Source organism: Anser anser, assembly GCF_964211835.1.
Source record: "Anser anser genome assembly, chromosome: 18".
NCBI lineage: Eukaryota > Metazoa > Chordata > Aves > Anseriformes > Anatidae > Anser > Anser anser.
This window is the reverse complement of record NC_139739.1, coordinates 11,781,396-11,804,780: the sequence shown is the minus strand read 5'-3', so window position 1 is coordinate 11,804,780 and position 23,385 is coordinate 11,781,396. Positions and strand designations below refer to the sequence as shown.

At 38.1% G+C, this 23,385-nt stretch overlaps 1 protein-coding gene across 22 annotated transcripts in view; it reads right to left on the bottom strand.

Annotated features, from left to right (window-relative positions):
* The window catches only part of CIT (citron rho-interacting serine/threonine kinase), a gene marked incomplete at its 3' end in the record, with an annotated part of 121,307 nt that overhangs the window by 42,749 nt on the left and 55,173 nt on the right, over window positions 1-23,385 (bottom strand). For 17 of the 22 annotated variants that reach the window (XM_083803777.1, XM_083803769.1, XM_083803788.1 and 14 more), the window contains 8 exons: window positions 16,317-16,497; window positions 8,691-8,796; window positions 7,670-7,813; window positions 6,219-6,338; window positions 2,630-2,800; window positions 2,306-2,365; window positions 1,636-1,689; window positions 290-430 (listed from right to left, as the gene is read on the bottom strand). In XM_083803777.1, the coding sequence (XP_083659903.1) occupies window positions 290-430; window positions 1,636-1,689; window positions 2,306-2,365; window positions 2,630-2,800; window positions 6,219-6,338; window positions 7,670-7,813; window positions 8,691-8,796; window positions 16,317-16,497 (977 nt within the window). Of the gene's footprint in view, window positions 1-289; window positions 431-1,635; window positions 1,690-2,305; window positions 2,366-2,629; window positions 2,801-6,218; window positions 6,339-7,669; window positions 7,814-8,690; window positions 8,797-16,316; window positions 16,498-16,967; window positions 17,471-23,385 lie in introns of those variants that run through there. The other 5 variants (XM_083803780.1, XM_083803771.1, XM_083803774.1 and 2 more) reach the window with 2 other exon arrangements.

Below are 23,385 nucleotides of genomic sequence, written 5' to 3'. Positions count from 1 at the left end.
TGAGCTGTCTTTTATATTTGAAAACCTCATCATGGCTCAAATCCCTCATCCTAACCACAAGTCCTTATTGGCTCCTCACTGAAAATAAAATCAGCCTCTCAGTAAGTTTTCCTCAAATTAATTAATTAAAACTTTAATTAATATAATTAATTAAAAATGAATTAATGTCTAATGTCTCTTTCTTATTAAGAGTTACTACAGGAATACAAGTTGTTTACAGTCATCCAGATGAGGGTTCCCGGACACATCCCAGTAACTAATTTATATTAGCTTGACATTCTCCATTCACCTCTGCTTCAAGCAATTTCTTCTTCATGCTTTCATTAGAATCCTCCCGATTTTGCAGTTTCTCTAACTCCTTCTCAGCTCTCTCCTTTGCTTGACGGATATTCTGGAGAAGTTCTGTTGCCTCTGAGCTAGCCTTCACAGCCTAGGTCCAAAGGAAAAAAGAAAAATTATAAGAAAAACACACATACAAAAACTGTGTCGAAGTTCATAACCTCAAGATGGTCAATGTGCTGTCCAAAATTGCTACAGAACTTTGGCCTAGCAGTCTAAAATTAAGACAGCCTACAAACATGTTCAGGAACCCAAATTCTAATTTCTGTTACCTAATTCTTTTCTGTTTCACAAAAAAAAAAAAAAAAAAAAAAAAAAAAAAAAAAAAAAACAGAAAATCCAGATCTACATGTTTGTCTTGCTGTACTGCAATTTCTAGTTTTCACTGTGTATTAAGAAGTGTGCCCCTAAATTCAGTTCAAGTTTTTGCATAGGGCTCACAAAATATTCCTGCTAAAACATTAGGAAAATACCCTTTTGGCCTACTGATAATTGATAATAGAATTAACTGAAAGAGAAAAGGGGGATAAAACAAGTCTCCGTTGAAATATTAAAAATAACATTTCTAAATAGTTTTGACATCCCGTTCATATTTCAGACCACTAACCCTTGGAAATGCCCTTTCTGAGCAGCTGTCAAGGTGAGGATAAAGCTCTCTCGGTGAATTGTTATGCCAACCTCTTTCTTTTCTGCTAAAAGATACCCCCAAAAAGCATAACATCTAGAACAAACAGGTTCCCACGTTGTTCTCACGGTGACTGATTGACCACAATTGCAAACATTATATCTAATGTACTTCCTTCAGCTTATATCACTGAAGTATTTTAATTCTGTTGTGAAGCCTTATCATTCAACCATTTTACCATAAATAACTGAACTGGAAAGTGATTTTGCAATTAAAAGAGACTATGCTGGGAGACTAAATCAAATCCAACTTTTTTTTTTCTTTACACTAGTGAGCTAAAAAGATCTGAACACTTGTCTTCAGAAGCAAGGGACCAGTGCATTGCATACGGCACACCCAAGCTGGCCTTTCTAATTAGAATTTCTCTACACTACTCCAGTTCTGACTCAGCTTCATTTGTAAAAATAAACACTGTTGACATGTCTCAAGAACCAAAAGCATATTGAGAACACCAATGATTTCAGATACCAGTTCCCACCCCCTTTTCCTTATCATCCCCCATGCTATGACTAATTCTATTTTTGAGGATAAAACAAAGTGCATCCCTCCTCTGCATTAAGGTTTCACTGGAAAATCTCGTGGAAAATTCACTTTCACCACCCAGACATTACCTTTGTCAGCTTTTCCTGCAGCTCCTGGATTTTGGCCTGCTGCTCTGTGTTGATCTACAGTTAAATAAAAAGATTGGGGGGAAGGGAGGAAATGAGGACAGGAAAGGCGAGTGGTAAAACCAAACTGAGAAAATTCTCTTGACTTATGTATGATACCTTATTTATTTTAATTCACTTTCTAAAAATCTTTGTTTCTCCCTATAAATTCCAACACCCAAAATGTCCCTTGGCAAATCCGCTCCCATTTTATTAACCTCTGGTTGATTTCATATTTTGGTCACCAACTAGATTGTTCAATGTGACAGAGCTATACTCAGCATTATTTTTATTTTTTATTTGCTATTTTCTATTTATGAACAAAACTCTTATGTATCACTAACCCAACGCCAAATTCAGATTAAACATAATGGCCTGTCTTTGCCTAGCTTGACAGCACAACCCATTAAGCACAGGACACCAGAACGGAGCTTTATATCAAATCAGAAATAACAATGAATCACACCAAGAACAAAAAATCCAGAAAAAAAAAGGGGCCGGGTGTGTGTGTGCAGGGAGAGCAGGGGGAGGATGTGAGGCTGTGCATGTCACCGGCTAATCAAAGACATTCTTGGTTTCTGTGCATAATACAAAATACCCAGGAAGCAAACTCCAGGACATTAAAGTAGCATACCTTCTCTAATTTGCAATACAACTCTCCTGCTTCACTTTTTCCTTGATCTTTAACCTGTAACTTAAATATAAAACATATAAAAGTCTCAGGAAAAGCTTTAGTGCACTGGTTTTCTACCTAGGCATCACCTCATGCAAATTAAACACAAGCAGTTACACAAAGCATTAATTATGCTGTTTCAAGAGTACAACCGAAAGACTTTTTGCATTAGTTGTACAATGCCACACTAATCTTTAGAGAATTCACATACAACTTGTGTGTGTAAAATAACACTAGAAAAGTAAGCAAGTATCAATCCCCCCCTCCCACAAAGCCCTAAACTACCTTTTGCAATTTGTTGTGACATTCAGTAGCTTTACGTTTAAATTCTTCAGCTGCCATTCGGGACTCTCTTAACTCCGACTCATAAAGATCACTACGCCTGCGAGCTGAAATCAGATCCTCTTCTAATTGATTCATCATCAGCCTCATTTCTTCTACTTGAGCTTGATATTCCTGTGGTTGCAGCAGAAGGGTAGGAAAAGGCATTACATTTTATAGGCAACAGAAAATATATGGAACAGCAGATCGCAGAATGTACTGTTTGTCTGATTGCAAACAAGAAGTCCATATAAAAACATGTAGAAGAAAAAGAAAAGTGTTAAATAAAACAATGAGAGCTAAATAAAAAAATATCTATCGTGTTCTGGTTTGAGTCTTTCCATTTTCAAGCTAATACCTCATAGAAGTTAAAAACGTTGCCTTTTTGTGAGTGGCTTCACTATAGAAACACATTTATCTTCATAAAAGTGATTAAAATTATTTATATTTCTGATCTGTGAAACAGAAACATGCCTTTGAGTTGATGTCTCTACTAAATGCACAGATACTCCCTCAAGATATATTTTCCTCAGGCTAATAACATGATAATTACCACAGATCTGCAGTGTTTGGATAAAAGAAAAGAGGAGAAGCAGAGGAGTAGCAAGTATACTGTAGCTCCTAGCCATAAGTTATTTTCTCTTGACAGAGTTAAAGAGGAATGTATTGTTCTGTATGGGAAACAACCTAAATCAAATACTAAGAATTGTCTAAAAGATAGTAAATAAATAAACAAACACATTTCCCATAGAAGGTATTTGTCTATATAGACAAAAATAACGATTTGCCATGCAGGACACTGCAAGAAAGGGCATTTGGATGGGGAAGGTATGAGAAGAATGTTTGAATTGATCATCTCAGTTGCGACTGGGTACTCAAACTGAAACGAGCTCATGGGATTGCTTTTTATATCTTCATTGGAAACACAAGTCCAGTCAGTATATCTTTTTTTAAAATTACTCTAAGCAAAAAGTATTTTTATAAAGCTAAGAATGAGTAGAAAATAAGCACATCAGGAGCTAGGAAAAAAAAAAAAGATTTTGAAGAACTGACAGTGGGGGAGTCCACCTTTCTTTCTATTTTAATATCTTACAATATTCCTGACTACCCCCATATTCAAAAGACTAATTGTCTCGTGACAAACTCAAGTTTGTCATCACTCCTTCCAGACAGCCAGCTGCCTTCAACTAGATGAGTGATTGCTTCAACACTGACCCTAACGTCAGCCTGTGATTCTCTAGCAACACAAGGACCTTACGCTGCTGTTTAAAGAAGTTGGGCCTTTAACAGATAGCTTTACAGACCATTACAGGGAGCGTGGCAGAAGGGGTCTTAGGGTTATAATCCCCGAACTGGCTCTGATTCACGAGGCAAACAGGAATTCTCTCTTTCCAGACAGTCTCTCTATGGATGATCTTATTTTCTTGCTGGAAGCAATTAGAGCCTTTTTATATTAAGTGAGCTCAAATACATTAGCTCAAAATTTGCTTCACACAATTACATTTGTGAATGAAAGAGACAGAATAGCTTGAAGGAATACATGGTCTGCTCAGAAATCATTATTTGTGAAGACTCTTCCTAAAATACTCAACTTTTATATCAGCAAACACTTGACCAAAGAATTACAGGTATGACTACAGTTGCCAATGTGAAAATTAGTGTTTGGGAAGGCAGAAAAATGGAAAGGGAGAAAAGAGGAAAGCAGAAATAATAAGTAATATTTCAATTTTTCTTGCTTCTTGATGTTTTCAAGACCATCTTTGATCAGGTCAGAAAAAAAGGCTTCATCACTCACTGAAGACAGAACGATACCTCTTGAATATGCATTGGTCTCAGTTTTAAAACCACAAAAATGCATTTAAGCACGTACTAATGGAAAGGCAAAGCTCAGGACATCTACCTGAAGCAAAACAAGTCACGGTAGCCACGTACAAATGAACAGACCATATGAATAGACCTTTCTAAAACTATAAAGATTCTGACACGTTATAAGTTGATCCATTTGTTCAGGTCTTCACCAAGTAATTACCAGTTAATGTTGAGATTAAAATAAATAAATAAATAAATAGCCACAACACTCTTCAAGTATCCCAGTGAAGTTGAACCTACCGTCCTGCCCTGAAAACACCAAATGCTTAATTACTGCTTTTGAAGGTTCTGATGTGCTCTGAGTTTTACTGGTTCTCGAGAGCTTGGGGTTTTCAACACCAAAACTCTAAAGGACTCATCTATCTCACCTCCCATTTCCCCCAACATAAAAATAATGATCCATGTCTTTACTGGCCAAGATCCACCTGCCGGTATGAGTCAGCAAAAACATTTCTGCATATCTTGTTGCGGTGTTATTGCACACAGGTTTCAGATAGCTCACAAGATCCCCCAGATATGAAAGTCTACAATATATTACAGATCCATTTGTTGACCTAAGCAGCATTTTTATGTCATTATGAATCTTCACAAGATAAGTTAAAAGATTCCGGGACAAAATATTTGATTAAAAAGTACTTGCATTAGACTCATTTAACAAAGAAAAAATATACTGCTCAACGATCTATTGATATTTATGATTACCAAAAACATTCAACATTTCAACATTTAAAGCAATTTTGCTAATGAAGCACCAGAACACAGAGTGATGAGATTTAGATCCCTTGTATTACATAAAAGAACCATCCAGAAGAATGCTCTAGAAGTCTTTGGAGGCCTGCTCCATCCAGCGGGTTGTTTTTGCATTTCATTACTTTTTACATAAGTGTTGCTCTTATCTGGAGAATTATTACCAAGGTTTCTGGGCTTCCTTGTCTCAAACACTATGAAATTAGTCTGTTAACATTTGTAAAGTGCTTTGAAGATGAAAACCAGCAGATAATTGCAAGAATTGTTTGAACTCCACAGCAAATTTCAATTTCTTTTTCTTAATATAATGTGTTAATTTACAAAACTGAATGGGTTCTGTCTTGTAGATTATTTTTAATCCTAAAAGTGTCCACGTCTGCCACCATATTTTCATTTAATTTTGACATTTTCTTCCTTATGAACAACACTATGGATTAATGAATTTTCACCCTTCTTCTGGTGGGATAAAATTATGAACACCTTTGCAAATGAACAGAGTTATGAAAGGCACAGTTAGACACCACAGATGCTATTTTGAAAGACTACTAATTAAGCATTTTAAATGTCCAGATAAAGAAAAAAAATTCAAGGCTAGTTCAGTGCTTTCCAAGGTTATGATTTATGAACTTGTTTTGAAATCTATACAGCTTGACCATTTAAAGCTGACAGTTCATTTCTAATGCAGCACACTAGTAAAGCATTTCAGCTTTTCTCCTGAACTGCCTTTACAGACAAAGTACCTTCAGGACCAGGAAAAGAAAAACTGGAGGTTTGGAGTTTGTGCTTTCTTACGTAGCTTCCCATTTTGTTTAAAACACACAGACTGGGAGTCATTGCAGTTCACCAACATACAATGCAACCCTGACAACAGAGCTAGAATGTGCCAAGAGTGCCTATTTGTAGATAGCCACTCTACTCCCCAAAGAAGCAGGTCTACCTGTTCTTTGATCTCTTGCAGTTTTCGGCTCTGCTCTCTGATATCATGAAGTAGCTGTAGTGCCTTATCATCTTCCTGAGACACCTCCATCCGTGCCTGTTCCAGGCTTCGCTTTAAGCTCTGCAGAAAGTGAAATGTTCAAAATACAGTATTTTTTTTTTCAGATAGCTGTATAATAGACTTTTAACTATGAAAATTCCTCTTTGACCATAGAGAAGCATCAAAAAAAAGGCAGCAATGATGGAACCATAAAAAAATTCATGGCCAGCGTGTCTTTTATCTGGATAGAAGCAGCCCATTTTATAAACAGCATTTACTACACTGAAATCTTAGTTCAAATCTCTACTTCCTCACATCAGTTTGGAGACAGAAACCAAACAGAGACCACAAAAGGCATCTATTATTGACAGAATTTATCTATCTTTTATCCAGAACTATTAATTCACAACCTAGATACAATTCTTCATCTTCATGTTACTAACAACCTTGTCCATTTTTCTTGTTACTGTTAAGTGAGTTAAATCCTTTAAATCATCGTTAAACTTTTACAAAGGACAAAATTGCTTCAATATCTCACCACATACTTTACCTGCAAATTTCGACAGAGCAGTAGTCCTCCTAACAACTGTGTATTAATCTTCACCAGAAAGACACAAACTTAGTTTTATTTATTTACTTATCTGGCATAGGAAAATCACTCAACCCAGTTTTAAGACACGCTTCCCAACAAACAAACCCATCAGAAATGCTTCTCAATTCTCTGAAGCAGTGCATTATCTGGATTTTTGTTCTTGCTAGGAGAGAGGAAACAGACTAATAAATCCAACTTAAAATACAAAGACTATTAACTGGAATGAAAATACCCTCCCTGGAATCATGCCAGGACAACTGGGCAGACGTTCCCACTCCTGTGAAAAGTGCCAAATGATATTTGAAGATACGGTTTTAAAGCCTCATTTTTATATTGTATCTGAAAAATAGCAGCTGTCCTAGCATCATCCCTGACGTTATGCTGAGGAACTCGATCTGTCTGTACTCAGAATACCATGGCTTGAGGCAACACCTTCATTTCCTAATCATCTTATTTGCCCTTGAAGACGTCTGTCTAGGTACTGATTAGGCCCCATCCTCTTCTGGCTAAGAAACCCGTAAGAAGCCAAACCCAAGTATGCTCTAGCACAGCTAGTAAGACAAAAAAAAATAGATATTTTCAGCAAGACCAGAACATTAGTTATTCCTGTACATTTTAAGCAAATAAGCATGAAACAGAGTTTGAATAAAATTATCAAACAAGCCTCTGCAAACAATTTAGCACTCCATTTTCAACAGAGAGCCTCTTGCTTATTATCTTCTCTCCATCAAGTACCCTGCTGAAACCATGATGGAAGAGAAAGACAAAGACCACCAGATTTCAGGCCTTCAGAGGGGAAAGGACTGGTATAAGGGCTCACACTGCATTCTGTGATATATGTGGCCAGGTCCTGCTCCAGGAGGGATCGCTGGGTCTCAGAGGCTTTCAGTTCCACCTCCTTTTGGCTAAGTACAGCCTCCACCTCTGACACTCTCCGGTGCAACCGCGTCATTTCCTGCTCCATCTGCAATAAATATCAAGAGGTTATAAAGGGGTCTCCAAAAGCTTCGTTAACTGCTACTTTCAGAGCTCTGTTTGTCAGGAATTTGTCTCCAAGAGACCTCTAAGCTATATTTCTCCAAAAGGTGTTTAAATTCCAATACCATTGTCTCTGCTCCAGGAATGCACAGTTCTTCTTAAGGACAAGTAGTAAGTCTAAGTCACCCCATTCATTCAAGCTGCTTGTTCATATTCAGTCATTCTTCGAACCCCAGTTAGCAAAGAAGCCACAATCATTTTTCACCTGACTTGCAGAGATGGGTCACTTTAACCTTATCCCAAATCCATGCTGGACCAGGAGATGGTTTCCCCCCATCTCCTTGTCAGGAGCAAACGGTCAAATCCAGAACAGAGCAAGGAGAAAAGTAATTGAACTCTCATAAAAGTCTCAAACAAGCAGTGAGTTTCAAAAGACTCCACCAGATTCCCTTTATTGGAGCACAGCAACTGTTACAAGATGTTCACCGTAACCAGTGACGTGACAGCAGTTATATAAGCAGAAGCTGATGAGTTAGGACGACAGAACCTCAGAACAGTGCTGCTGTAATTGTGCATATGACGAAGAAGAGGCACAGCCTGCAGGAAGCAGCAGTCGTCCGTGTCACGCTGAGAAAAGGACTGTTTAAAATCCAGAGCCGCTTCTTGTTAAGATAAAAGGATCTAGAGCAACAGCATGGCCTAAATTCATCTCCCTTCGTATTGGACAGGAAGCCACCTCACTGAAGGAAAAGCACTTTGCCCACCACGAATCTGGATGATCAGCAGCATCTGACAGATCCCTGGACATACAGTGGTTGCAGATTCCTTGAGCAATGGAGACGGTCAACTGCATAAATAAATACCTTGTGACACTTGTCCTGTGCGTCTTGGAGTTCTTTGCTCTTGAGAAGAAGTTTCTTTTCCATGGAGCTGACCTTGATGGGAGAGTCCACACTTGAAAAAACAGATCTAAAAGAGCAAAGCCAAACAGCATGTGAGTATGGGCAAAAGGTGAAGAAATCTGCATTTATGCAGCCTTGGTAAAGTCATCAAACACTTACACAACAGTTAGAAGAAAGGTGCAGCAACCACATGCTAACAGCTGTCATTTCAGATCAAACATACCATAAGACCTGATGATACTATATCATTATTAAATAATCCATGCATACTTTAGTTAAATATTAATATTTTCCATCAGTCAGTTATGTTAGAGCACTAAACAATAAATCAGAGCCACATTTTTCTATAACTCTTGCACAGATTTTTAAGTGTAACAGAAACAAAGCTTTACAGTCAATTTAACCATTTTGGAAGGATAACGTTTTCAGAGTAGTGCTAATTTTTTGTACATAATTGTTAAACAGAATTTTAAAACTATAATTAAAATACAGGAGCCCTAAAAACTGTGTCACAATCTGCACCATAAGAAGGAGAATTTCATATCCTTAATTACCTTCCACAACTCAAAATAGAAGTAAAACCTTCCCAACCCAATTCATATTATCCCTATGAACTCAGTCAATATCAATGATTAGTCACACTCCAGAACTTCAGAGTTCCACTTAAGTTTTGTTTTGTTTTGTTTTTCCCATGAGACACAGCTTAACTGTACTGCTCAAAACAAGTTGTCTCCAGAAAACAGGGAAAAATATTTACACTTTCTTAAGCTTCCTGTCTATCTGTGGCTCTACCTTTAAGAAGATGACCATTTCTGTTAGTCTAAATTCATTCTAGAAAAGAATGTTTTGGAACATATTTTTAATGATTTGCAGTCTTAAATATGTACATTTTAGCAAAAAAAAATTAAGTACACACATCAAAACATAACTTCAAAAATCATATTTTCCCTCACATAAAGTGATTCAAACTAGATACTGAAGCAGTTAATGATGGAACCAGTGTTAACTAATATATAAAAACACAGAAGTACAATGAAGGTGCTAATAAAAGATCATACAGTCTGCCCACACATTGCTTTCTGCTTCTCCTGGCCATAGTTTGGTATGCAGCCAGTTATCCCCATGGAGAAAAATGAGCTTTGAGCAGCTCTCTGCATATAGCCACACACCCACACACAGCAGCAGTCTCTTCTTAACACCAAGGAAAGTTTGATTCCATCACCACCATTTTCTGAGAAAAAATCTATTCCTAAATCCAAATATATATGCAGCAGTCACAAAAAAAAATAAAATTATTTTTATGAAAATGGCAAACCAACATGTATGTATCAAAATAGATCTTCAGTACCACCACCTTAAGCTGTCATTAGGAAACACAGCTTTGATATTAGCAAACAAATACATCAAAATGCACCAACAGTGCCTTGAAAGTTCTAATCTTAATCATTTCTTCAGAAACCTAGTGTGGAAAAACTTAGAAGAAAAAGTCCTGCATGTCAGGCAATACTGATATGGTCAGGACTTAATAAAAAACAAAAGTTAGAAGTGAAAGCTTTTGTAAAGCATTCCTTTAGTCCTGGTACAATCAGTCCGATCTGTCAGATTATCATATTTAAAAATCAATTTATAAAGCATGTCTATACTCCTACAGAGAAAAGGCAACCATCTGAGAAAGTTGCATATTAAATCCCTTAACAGCTGGGTGTACAAACAAGGCTAAAAATGAATAGTTGAGAAAAGCAGTCTAAAAATACAAATTAAAGCTCACATTAACTAAAAAAGACACTAAGGAATCTGCTTTAAAATATAAATCAAATATATGTAAATAGCTGCAAATGTATATTGAGACAAGTCTGGAAATCTTTTGATAATTAAAAGTTAGCTTTACAGGCCTGAACCATACTGGCTAAAGCAAATTTTGATTTTAAAGAACTATAGTTTCAACACCAGCCATGACCTTTTTATTTTTTTCAAATCTGAGAGATTACCTAAGAAAACTCTAGTCAGTTCTCACAGAACTGATTTTATTTGTTGTTTCTATTTTACCTTCCCAAAGGGGCCCATTTTATTTGTTATTTTCCCTTATTTATTTTATTTGTTATTAAAGCAATCAAAACATTATAGTGCAGGCACCATTTTGCATTTCAAAAATACCTCCTAGCCAGCCAGCATAAAGCATCAGTGTGCACTGCAGCCCAGGAAGTACCAGGACAGATTCAGGCAAGAAGACCCAGAGCTCGCTCAGCAAAGACATGCTGCTCAGTCGCGAGGGATGGTTTTGGGACTAGACGGTACGCAACAGAATCGCGCTGACCGAAGTTTGAATTTCATGAGGTGACTCTAGAGGGAGCTGCTCCTCAGGGCTGGTGTCAACTTAGTAAGGAAGGAGAAGGATACAGACTAGAACTACAGTCTTTCCTTCCCATCCCTGTCTAAAGAGGGGAAGAAATCCCCTTAAAAATACACACCCTAGTAACACAACCATTTTCCTGCCATGAAAACAAGTATATCTTACCCCCAAGAGCAGCTGATTTCAGTTAGGATTGGACACACTGCTTTTAAGAGATATCCTTCCCCAGTAATACTTTCCTTTGTACAAATTATATTGGAACGACTTCATGAACATCCACATAACCTTCAAAGTATCAGAAAGGGGACAGAGAGAGGAAATCAAGAGAAACGGAAGAGTGATTAAATTAATAAGCCTTGTCATGGTGATATAAGCTCTCAACACAGCATGACAAGGTGGAAAATGCCCACCTTGCTGGGGCACTTGTGTTCTTCCTCAGTCAGCAGCAGCTCCGAAATTAAACACAAAGTCCAACATCAAAAGCCATGTTGGAAAGCTATCATCTAGGTTGGTACCGTCTCAGAGTATTTCATTTAATTAACTGCTACATCTGGATCAATTATTTTAGCACAACAGAGCAGTTTCTGCTGTTTCCTCCGAAGTGTGAAAAATAGATTAACAAAAGGTAACCAGCATACATCAACATGAACATTGCAATAGAAGATGGAAGAAAAAAAAAAGTCTATAGTACCAAGTGCTGATAGCGCTAGCTGAGCCAATTTACTTTCAAAGGAAGCACTGCCCACACGTCTAAAAAAACAAGTTAACTTACAGCTGATTATCTAGCGATTTCACAGCTAGATCAGCAACAGCCTCAACCAGCAGAGCTATCAGAAATGGTGCTAGTTGTGTAAAAGCGCCTCCAGTCTTAACATGGCTGAGGAGAAAAACATATCTGTATGGGAAAAGCTATAGGATGATTCTGGGGCACAGAACTCTCTTGAACCTCTCCTGTACATCTTACCTCTTACCTTCCTTTGTCCTTTTATGCCACTCTCAAGCTCCCAGCTCACCTGTGCTTCTTCCTGCTCACAATGATTGACACCATCTGTCCTAATCCTGGCCCCCACACAGCATGCCTATAATCTCATCCCCCATCCCTCATGCTCTATTCTTTTTAGCATTATACTCATCTGTACCTTCCGCCCCCTCGTAAATGCTTGCTCAGGCCTAAAAAAAACAACCAAAACCAACCAGTGATACCATCAATCTGTGAATAGAGCAAGCTGAAGCAAAGCATATTTTCAGTTTGCTCGTCCTCTGTTTCCTCTCTAATCTATCTTTGGTGAAAGAGTTTACCAGAACCTACAAACTGTTGGATGAAATCAGTGATCTTTCCTTTTGGAGGAATGGCCTCATTTTAACTCTCAGTATCTGGTAATGACGATCACGAATCCACATCAATTCTGAAATAATTGAAAAATCTTGAAAACTGCCACTTCTTATGATTCTACAGAAAAGATCTGGGCCATCTACCATAGCCTTACAAACCACTTACAAGAAATATTAGGATTACATTTATTCTCTTCTGAAAGATAATTTTGAAAAAATTTGAAAAATTTTTTCTGAAAGATAATTTTGAAAACAAAATTTGGCTGGGGTACTAGTCCCACTGCCGGCCGTGCCTATGAATATCTCTGAGTTCTGGTTTATTTCGTATTAACCTAATTTTTGTATCATAAGTAGTCAGGGCCCTTCAGTTCTTTACTCCATGTAAGAGACAACAGAGACAGGCAAAATTTTACATCATAAACTACTTTTTGTTAGAGTTTTATTATTGTATATTTGGTTAGTCCTGGATCTATAATGTATTTTTTGTATGCCTTAGGGCTTCTGCTAGTCACCTGCAGGGGACAAGAGTAATTTTCTTTCACCACCTGATGCATAATTCTAGCATCTAAGGGTTTTTCTCACTTGTTCTAAGTGCTGGAATCAGCTACAGTTAGGGACAGGAAATAAGGTGGGGCCAGCTTTTAATGGAATTAAACTCGCAGTTGCCTGTTATCTTGTCACAGTCACATGCTTGCAGCCAAACCGGCAGCCAGACAAGTATTTCTCTCCCAGATCAAGAATTCTGAGGCCGTGATGGGAGGAGTTAGTTGGTTCCCCGCAGCCTGATCCCATTTAGAATCATACTGGAGATTTATTTAACAAACGCTCCACTAGTACAGGAACCTATGGCATAAGCAATGCCCTTGATTTCATAGAATGGTTTGGGTTGGAAGGGACCTTCAAGATCATCTCACTTCAACCCCTGCCATGGGCAGGGGCACCTCCCACCACACCAGGTTGCCCAAAGCCCCATCTAAGGTGGCCTTGGGCACCTCCATGGATGGGGCATCCACACCTTCTCTGGGCATCCTGTGCCAGTGCCTCACCATTCTCATAGGAAAGAATTTCTACCTAATGTCTAATCTAAATCTTCCCTTTTTCAGTTTAAAGCCATTCCCCCTTGTCCAATCACTGCACTCCCTGACAAAGAGTCCCTCCCCAGCCTTCCTGTAGCCCCCTTTAGGTACTAGAAAGTTTCTATAAGGAATTGGAAAATCACTATTTCCCTTGATTGCTTCCTATGACCCATTATTGTCGTGCCTTTTGCTCTTCTGTTTGCTCTCACATTTGTTATAGGGCCACAAATTCTTCCTAGAACTCTTGGTACAGGACAACACGCAGAATATTTTCATTCAGTGGACCCTTCTAAACTACACATTGACTATATAATTTCTGGCAACAGGTCTAAGTGACTTAGGTGAACCCTTCTAACACTAAGTGGTTAGGAGAAAGAAGATTATGGGAAACAAGAACTTTTTATGCTTCTGTCCAGTTTTTTGAACTGTCCTTTCCCTAAAGGAATTGAAATTCCTACCTCTACTGTAGCTCCTTACCATCCAATGAACAGGGTTTAACCCAAAACTTGGCTTGACAGGCTTTAAATTATGAGCAAGGAAAGTTTCAAGGACCTTGTTAATGACACCCTGCAGTTGCCTGGCCTAACTGTGAGCAGCACTAGAGGCATTAGCTGTCATGCTGCAGACACAGGAAAACAGATCTGCATCACTTAGCAACCACAAGGGATAGACTTTTCAAGGAAAGGTTTTAAAAAGAAAAATTCTGCACTGATAAACTTGATGACTTAGGACTTTGCAGAGAAAGCATCCCACAACAGATAAGCCTGATCTCCAATTACTGCTTTGTTCCCCATCAAGAATGTGATTTTCATGGTAGTGTGGACAGAAACAGTACTTTAATTTCCTCAGTAAAACACATACCCACACAATACTTTTTAAGTATGAAGTTATCTTTATCTCCCAGGGTTGCAGTGATACTGAGAATAAACTAGTCACTGCATTATTTAAATACAGATATACACAAGCCTCCATACATTCTTTGCCACATTTAAATCGCCGCCTTATAATATGCAAGTATTTACACCTTTTAATATAAAAATATCATTTATCAAGATTGTATTTAAAAAAAAAAAAAAGAAACCACTAAGGTCTACTATCAAAGTCATTTTGGAGGAAATTAAGTACATTAATTTCAGCTCAGGAAAGACCAGGCCACACGAAGAAGAAATTTGACTTCAGTCGTAATTTCTCCAGAACACATTAATCTCGGTATTCCTTCGCTGTAGCCCTTCTATCTATTGCCAAAATCCAAATATAACTCCAATATGCATCTTCAGTACTAGGTCCCCTAAGAAAGTGTATCAGTCAATCTGCTACACCTCTATTACTTTTCAGCCTTCAACCTCCAGCACAGTTATACCACCGTTCACGAGACTTTACCTCAGGCTCCACTCCAGTTGCAGTCCTGGACCCCATTACATATACGTTTTTACCATACATGTGTGTTCATTGAGCCTCTTCTGACTGATACATGAATGGTCTAGCCTCGACAGACGGATTGCAGAACCCCAGGCAGAAAAGATAACACTTAAGTTATTTCACTTGTAAATCACAATAGATTTTAACCCCAGGTATCTACAGATAAAATATTCAATTTTCCTCTTTCTGCTGACAGTATTAGATCATTTCACCAAAACAATACTTCTTTGGTTGCTACATCCTCTCCCTTCCTCCCTCTTTTATCATAAAAGCAACTCTACTAAGGAGGGACAGCCAAAGACTCCCATTTTATTACTGGCATAACCATCATATAACCTTGATTCATGGTGTGGGCAAGATCAAAGATGTCAACAGTGTCACCAGATTTGGTTGCACACTTCCCCTAGAAGCAACTATCACAACCAATACGATAGGAAAATGAAAACTCAGTTAAGACAGATCGACAACGAAGTCCCTTATGGGAACTAACTAGCAGCAACGAATGATGGTTAACACGAGAACATAGCACAGCGCCTTAGTGCATCGAGTCACTAACCCAGCTAAAGCCATCGCATCCCTGAGAGGCCTCTCGGTACTGAGGGAAGGACTTCTCAACTTAACATACTGCACTAATACTTTTTCAATAGCTCTATCATCAGGAACTAACCACCCACCAACACCAAATGGTTTATACCACACTATTTATATTCTTCTTTTTCCTGACTCCGTTCTCTCTGAAATCACTTTTTCTTTCGATTGAAAACCCTTTTTTCTGCATCTTTACCCCTCTCCACAAACACAAACCCTGTATACTTCACCTGAATCTACAGCCTCTTAACACACAGTGCAGCTATGTCCAATCTTCATATTTAACTCAACACAGTCAGCTGCCGTGGAGCTCCTTCTCTTGTTCCCTGACCCATCACCGCACATTCCCAGATCAGGGGAGCTCCATTTCTGTGGATCACTGATTCAGCCTTACACATCCCCAGCACTGTGGTGCCCACTCTCTGACCCAATAAAATGCCCCCCCTGCTTTTCCATCTCCGAACTCTTTAGTATTTTCCTTCTTTCAGAGATCTGCAATACCAGTAATGCAATCACCTACTGCTCCCTGGTTAACAGCAGCAACTAATTCAAAGTATTTGAAAAACAATTTAAAAAATAACTGTTCTAGAATCAATCCTTCTATTCCTCTCCCTCTCCCTCACCCCAGAAATAATCACAGAACGGAACAACATGCACAACCCACAGCAGCAACAGATAAAGCCAGAATCTGGCACCTTCCCTAAAGCACAGCGCAGGCCAGTTAAAACAGCTTTTTTCCCCACACACACAACATCCTCACTGTAACAAACCTTTGTATTTTTCCAGTGGTCCTATGCACGTAAGCAATAAATTCCTACTTACTCTGATCTGAGGGCTCCCAATGCCTTGATGAATGAAAACCCCACAAATGGCAAATCTTCACCCGAGAAACCTGCTGGGTTCAACTGGCGCGCAGAGGATAAAACCCGCGAATTCTTCTCTGGTTCATCAAAATTTGAGGTGTCATCATCAGACTTGAGAGTAGGAACGAAGGGGGGAGGAGCTGGTGAAAAAAGCAAGGAGAAAAGACAAAATTCAGCTACAGTTCACTCTGCAACAGTCCCACTCATTCAGTGCTCGCAATGGCACTGCAGCTCCTGCTTTTAATCTTGCTAACACAAGCAGACTGAGCTGCTGCTCTCAAATCGTATTACAGCAACAAGAGATTAACCCTTCCGCTACCAACATGGCTTCCACTCTGCAGACAGAGGATCTTCCACACTGATTAAGCTGGGGTTTAGGTTTGGGACTTTGGGGTGGTATTTTCTTGTGGATTTTTTTTTCATTTTGTTTTCCCAAACATACATTGAATCAAATCAAAACACCAGGCTAACGAAATCATTACTGCAATATAGCTAGAAGTCATTCGATTCCGATTCATCTAGAAAATGTCTCCAGCCTATCCATTTAATGAAGACACTACATGAGAACATAGCCTGAGCCCTTGCTAGTTAGATAAGGGATATTATCTACCCTTTAATACTGCCAAGAATCTCCCCAGCATGGGCTTCTAAGCAGCAGTAAACTAGCCTTTCTCCTGGAAGCTTTTAATAAATTACAGCTACTGAAAGCTAATTAGTCTTGAGGAAGAGAAGAAATATCAGCAAGATTTTATTTATCCAGAAGAGCTTGCTAAAGATCTGGAACTCTTCTTGGGACACCACTGCAGTCTGGCTCTGATACAATCAGCTCAGAAGAGAGGTATATATAGCTGGAATTACAATGTATTTTCTACTACAGTTTCTAAATTGGTACAATTTAACTTGCTAAGCAGTTGGTGGATTTCAGCTGATTTTCTAACATTTACCTCAGTTTAATTAACGAAGGGAACAAAAGGACAAGTAATTCTCATTGATGTGCAGCACCCCAGCTACCTGCTGGCTTGGCTACGTGTGCGAAAGGAATGAATGCAAAAGCCTGCTGTGCAATTCCTACCTCACTAAATCATTTTTTTTTTCTTTTTATTTCATCACTCAGGTCCTCACTCACTGCAAATCCACTAATCTCTTCTTTTGCTCTATGAAGGAGACAGCTCTTCAGTCGGTAACTAGAACACAGCCCATTGTCACAAGCTGATGGAAGTGTAGTGTGCTAAAACCGTTACCATGGATCCAGTATAGATCTCCTGTAGCTGAAGGGCTGATGAGAACTGAAGAACGGGGAACAAACATTACAACCCCTGCAGTGCAGGCTCCCTGCTTCTCACTCTCTGCATGCTCCGAGTTTAACCCTACCTGCCTGCATTCGTGACAGATGCTGATGCTTATCTGACTGACACAGGCAGAATGAGTCACGGCTGGAGCTTGCTAGCTCCCTCTAGGTTGCCAAAGCCTTTCACAGCCTGCTTTTTAACTCTTAATTCTCTAGACAAACCTATGCTTAAACTACCCACCAGACCAGTATTAATAGCCAAAAAAATCTGTCTCTGTAAACTACCAAATCACAACTGTACACGCATGCTTCGTTAGCAGCTCCCCAAGGAGCCATTCTGACGCTGCCGCCGAGCAGGGACTAGAGAAGGAATTCCATACAGCCGATAGGATGCTGCTCACGTACAGTAGTTCCAAGCACATCAGAATGAGATAAATGGGGGAAAATATACAAATTTAAAAGGTTCAGCAGTAAGCACTTTTACTTACTGGCCCCAGAACATTTAGATTTTCTGTCAATATCATGCATTTATTAAGTTCTGCTATTTTATTGGTTACAATGTGTATTTAGATCCAGTATAATACTGACATCTATGTATTGTAAACATATTTTTGGAATACAGATTGTTTATTAGGATCTTTTTTTTTTTTAATTCACTTAATGTCAGGACAACATCAAGCTACTCCTTCATATGCTCTTGATGATTAAAAAGATGGAAGCAACATAATACAGTTCATAAGTATATCATCTTTAATGCAGATATAACCCCAAAGTTACAGTTAATTCATAGCAGAGGAGGATAATTACAGGAATTAATATTTTTTAGTTTAGCACCTCTGCTTAAAGAACTTTGCAAACCCTCTTAGAGGAAGGGGTTGCCATGAGGTTTTTAGTATTGTCTTTGAAGACAGATTGAGTTGATGAAGCAACGTAATTGAGAAAACAGCAAACTATTCCCTTCATTTGGGGAAATCTAGAATTTTTCTTAAAGAGGTAGCAAAAAACAATATAGCCACATTTTTATAATGGTATAACATCCCTGTTATATACTCCTCAGACTCTGACAGTTAACTTCAGCTTATAAAGAGAGATCTAGTGTCTTCTTTCTCACCGGAAGGTAGCTTAGGAGCTCTAAAGAGTCATCTTCAAGCCATTACAATTAAAAAGAAAGTCTTTCTTCTTACCAAGAATAAGAATACCTAGCCAAATTACACGCATAAAAATATACAATTTAAATATGCCTATGATCAGCACACACTTAAAAAGATAAAATAGATTCAATAGGGGAACAATAGATGCAAAAATGAAAAACTGAATGTGAGACAGACTAAACCCTTGGGGCTGGTGGGTATCTAATTTAAAGAGCACAGAATTTTACACTACAGTTTCTTCTAATGTTTAATAGATGGGCACAAATAAGAGAAATTGTGAACACTATTTTGAAAAATATTGAAAATCCATTTGCTCTCTATTTTACATTCACTAAAAAATCCATGACTGACAGTCCAAAAACTGCAACTTTGCAGTATAACCTTGTTACAATACTTTTATCAAGAAACAGTAGTGACTAACGAAAAAAAAATTAGATCAGTCATTAAAAAAAAGGGGGGAGGCAAAAAAAACACCTCAAGATGTTAAGTCATTCTGAACTGTCAACAGTGATTGCAAATGAGATTCAGAGCTTCTTCCGAAGTTTCAGGACACTGGAGAAAACCCACTTAGGAATAAGAGGGAATATCTCTATGTGAAAAAATGCTAGGTCCATTCTGTCTGATTACTTGGTAGCTCCTTCTTAGTCCATTATTCCTAAGACTAAGAAGTCCTCCGCCTGATGTCCAAAATGCCTACAGAATAAACAGAGGAGTCTTGTAAAAGCAAGCTAATATGGATATCAATTTGGTTCTCAATGAGGGTCACATGGTGACGCAATCTCTAGCCAATCTCTAATAATCCATTATTATTTCTTGCTTAGAATCACAGGACTCACAGTTATTGTATTTTTGGAACAAGAATGAATGCAAATGGATAGATGTGCTTATCAGTTCCTTCTTTAAAAGGAAGAATCCTTCAGCAGAGGTCAAGATAAGCCTACAAGAACTAAACGCTAAAACCACACCATCACATCTGACAAGGTGAAAAATTTGCACTTCTTTCAGGCTCACCCAAAAGGAAGGCAAAACTATTAGTCAAAAAAGACAGTAGACCTGATGCTTCTACTCTTTCAAACTGTATAAAGACCTCTTTCTTCCTTTGATATGTTTCAAATGAACGTATATGTTCTGTTTACCATTTAAAGTATCTTGGAAGGAACTGCATGCTTTAAAAAAAGCCAGTTGCTTGCCTAGATACCTCCCTACTTGTGGAAGGATGTAACCCTCTTCCATCTGTTCCAAAGAATGACTTTCAGAGGAAAAGGGGGTGTTGTAGGTTGCTAAGTTAAACCAAAAACACAATGCAGTACTTTAACCAGTTTATCATCAAGATTGGATAAAATGTCTCTTCTGGAAAAAAAGGGGGATTCGTTTGGTTGTTTTTGGCGGGGAGGGGGAGGCCTGGTTTGTTTGTTTGTTTTCCCTGCACTAGCGTGTGTATCTGTGACTAGTTGAAGGAATATTGCCTTAATTAGGTCCTTCCCTCCTTTCAAAATAGTTTTGTGCAAATTCAGAGAAGAGAGAGCACATTTCCCCTAGGACAGTGAAAGACTTAAATTAAATAGGAAATTTACAGGAAATACAAAACACTTCTAAAGAATAAAAGTGTGTCTTCTCTTGATCTACGAGGTGATCTATATATACTTGCTGGGGAGAAGCATCCGCACAGCCTTTTTAAGTAGGTTAGGCGTTAGTCTCTCATGTTTTAAGAGGCCTATTTCAGTACAGTGTTATGGAAGAAAAAGAGAAAATAGCAGGTCTAACGGACATAATTTAAGGATGTTTTGTCTAGGGCCACTTGAACAAAGACATTATATTAGTTCTAAGCCATCTATGTAACAGTATCTTAACATCTTCTCTGTTCTCTCAAGGCAATGATCCAACACATACATTTCTGTTAATAAAAGTCATCTTCAAGCTGACATGAAAGTGATCTCCACTTAGAGAGACAAGTCAACACATTTTTTCTGAAGGCAAACAGCTAAATAAAACATCACAACGTTTAACTGTTAGCATACTGAATGACAATTTGGGGTTTAGGATGAATTACAGAATTATGAACAGGGAGATATAGGTTACTGCCTGTTTAATAGCAGAAAACAGCCTAAGATCAATCTTCAACACTTTCTGAAGTCCTCCAGTTTGCACAAGACCTTCGTTCCTTTCTTCTCATATATTTAGCTTCCCCATGCAAGACCAAATATGCCATTCCAATTTCAAGACTTCTTGGAAGACAGTTACAAAACAGTTCTTAAAATGAATGACTCTTTATGCTATACATATATACCAGATTACAACAGAATCTTCTGACAATCTCTCAGATAAACTTTATTAGACAGATTTTTTTCATTTCAGATTAAACAGCTGATATGATTTCTGGTTTTCAGACAACAAGAGGTGGTTAGCAATATTATTATTAATACTGACAGATTATACAGAATGTAGCCTTGTTGTCAATAAATCTGGTATGTCACCCCCCTGTATTCTACCTCACATTCTAGATATTTATCAAATACCCAGTCATACCATATCAACTTTTCAGTTAAAATCCTGATCATTTAGCTGAATCACAGCTAAAGATAAGTTAATTCTAGTAAATAAAAATCCAAATATTTTTGGAAAATTCTGTCAGATAAAACAATCTTCTGAAAGTTTTGTTTTTTTAAAAGCTTTAGAAGTCGTTAAATAGGAGAAGCTGGTGAATACAGGCAGCAAAACCTGCAAACATGTTTCAATAAAACACTCTTAAGGAAGGATAAAATTACCAGTTGACAGATTCAGTTAAAGTTCATCTTTGGTTAACGACTGGGTTCTCTTTATGTAACTTAAGAGCTGCTTCTACAGACAAATGTTAACTGACCCCAAGAAAGATGGGAGCTTTTTGAAAGGCAACTATCTTTTGGGAGGGGTTTACTTAAAAATCAAATGTTTCATAGGTTACCGTAACAACAAAATGTAACACAGAAAACCCCCTTAATTGCACATTCTTAACCAAAAGTGGTGCATTAAGAATGGTTATCCTGGAGTGCCCAGCATGATAATTTAAATACTTGCAAGGCATGGGTACCAATTTTTTCCCTACCATTCTCAGTCTGAAATAGAAATAAAATCATTGCTTTTATAGGGTAGAGGGAAGTCTGAGTGTGTTGACACAGAATTGATTTAACAATGACCTGTTAGAGATAAATTCATATTCTATACCCCCAAAATCTAACCATATTAACTTGAGGAAGTGAGATTCCTCAGTCTAATTCTAAATCCTGTGACCCCTTCCAGCACTCACTGGCTTCCTAATTTTCTCAGGCTGCCATTGCTCCAGTTAAACCCCACTATCATGGGGGGTCAAGATAGGAAAGAAACCTCTTAGATAGCCCAGGCTGAACCCATCAAGGCTTTTGAATAGAACTACGGTGACGCTGCCCTGAATAGGCCAGCAAATGGAGAACCACTGCAGAGAGCAAAGCAATAGGTGATACATTGAATCTGCTACTAAAATCAAGAGGACTGCTGTGTTTTGTGCCAGTTACAATGAGGTTTTTAAGATGTATGAGACATAACAACCAAGTCAGGGGTCAAAACTGCATGGCTCTTCACCATAGGTGGATCTGGATATTACAGGGAACGATGCAATCCACTGGACAGCTGCAGGCGAAAACAGGATTTAAAAAAAAAATCCAAATGACTATTTTAACCTTTATAATGACATCAGGGCTTGCCCATCAAAATTACTGTTATTACATGAAATGGCAAAAAGACTCTCAATTAACTTGTGCAGTTGTGTAAATGCTGGACAGGCAATTGACAGAGAAACACCACAGCATATGCTCAAATGACATTTTTTTTTTCCAGATACAAGATAATATGATAAAAATGCAATACAAAAATTTCAGAAATGGAAACTGATAGCTTAGACAGGATTCTGGGTAAAGAAGGCATTGTGAGCTGAAGCCTGGGAAACATGCGTTGAAACGATGAGAAGGATTTCTCACTCAGGGCTCAAAGGCTCTCTACGGGCAGAAACAATGACATTTACCAGAATGGCAGCTCCACAAGTTCAGAATTAATGAATCAACAGAAAAGTGAGTAAACATTCTGTGGAGCTGACAGATGAAGTGCTGAGATAGTCATCAAAAGCAGAAGCATTGGCTTAGCAATTTATGGAAATTAGAGCACAATCATTGCTCTTACTACAGGGCAGCATATTTTATAAGGAATATATGGCAGACATGTTCTTTGCACAGATAATCTTACAGTCCAAATAACTTAAAGAGTATCCAATGTGACTCGGGCAGAGATTGCTGATGACCTGGGAAATACTTGTTTTTGCCACAATGCTGGTGCCTCAGTACTTCCAAATACTAAATTCTGTTATTTCCTTTGTATTATAAACTACTTTCTGCATAGAAAGTTATCTGCTTCACTGATTTTATTCCATTCCTAGCAGAAGGAACAGATTTTTTTTAACCCCAAAAAATTAGTCATTTATTAGTCACATTAACTTTGAAAAAAAACACCAGTGCCCCCTACGACCTCTGACATTTTATCACCTACAGAAGATAAAAAAAAAATATCTAGAAACTGGATCACAA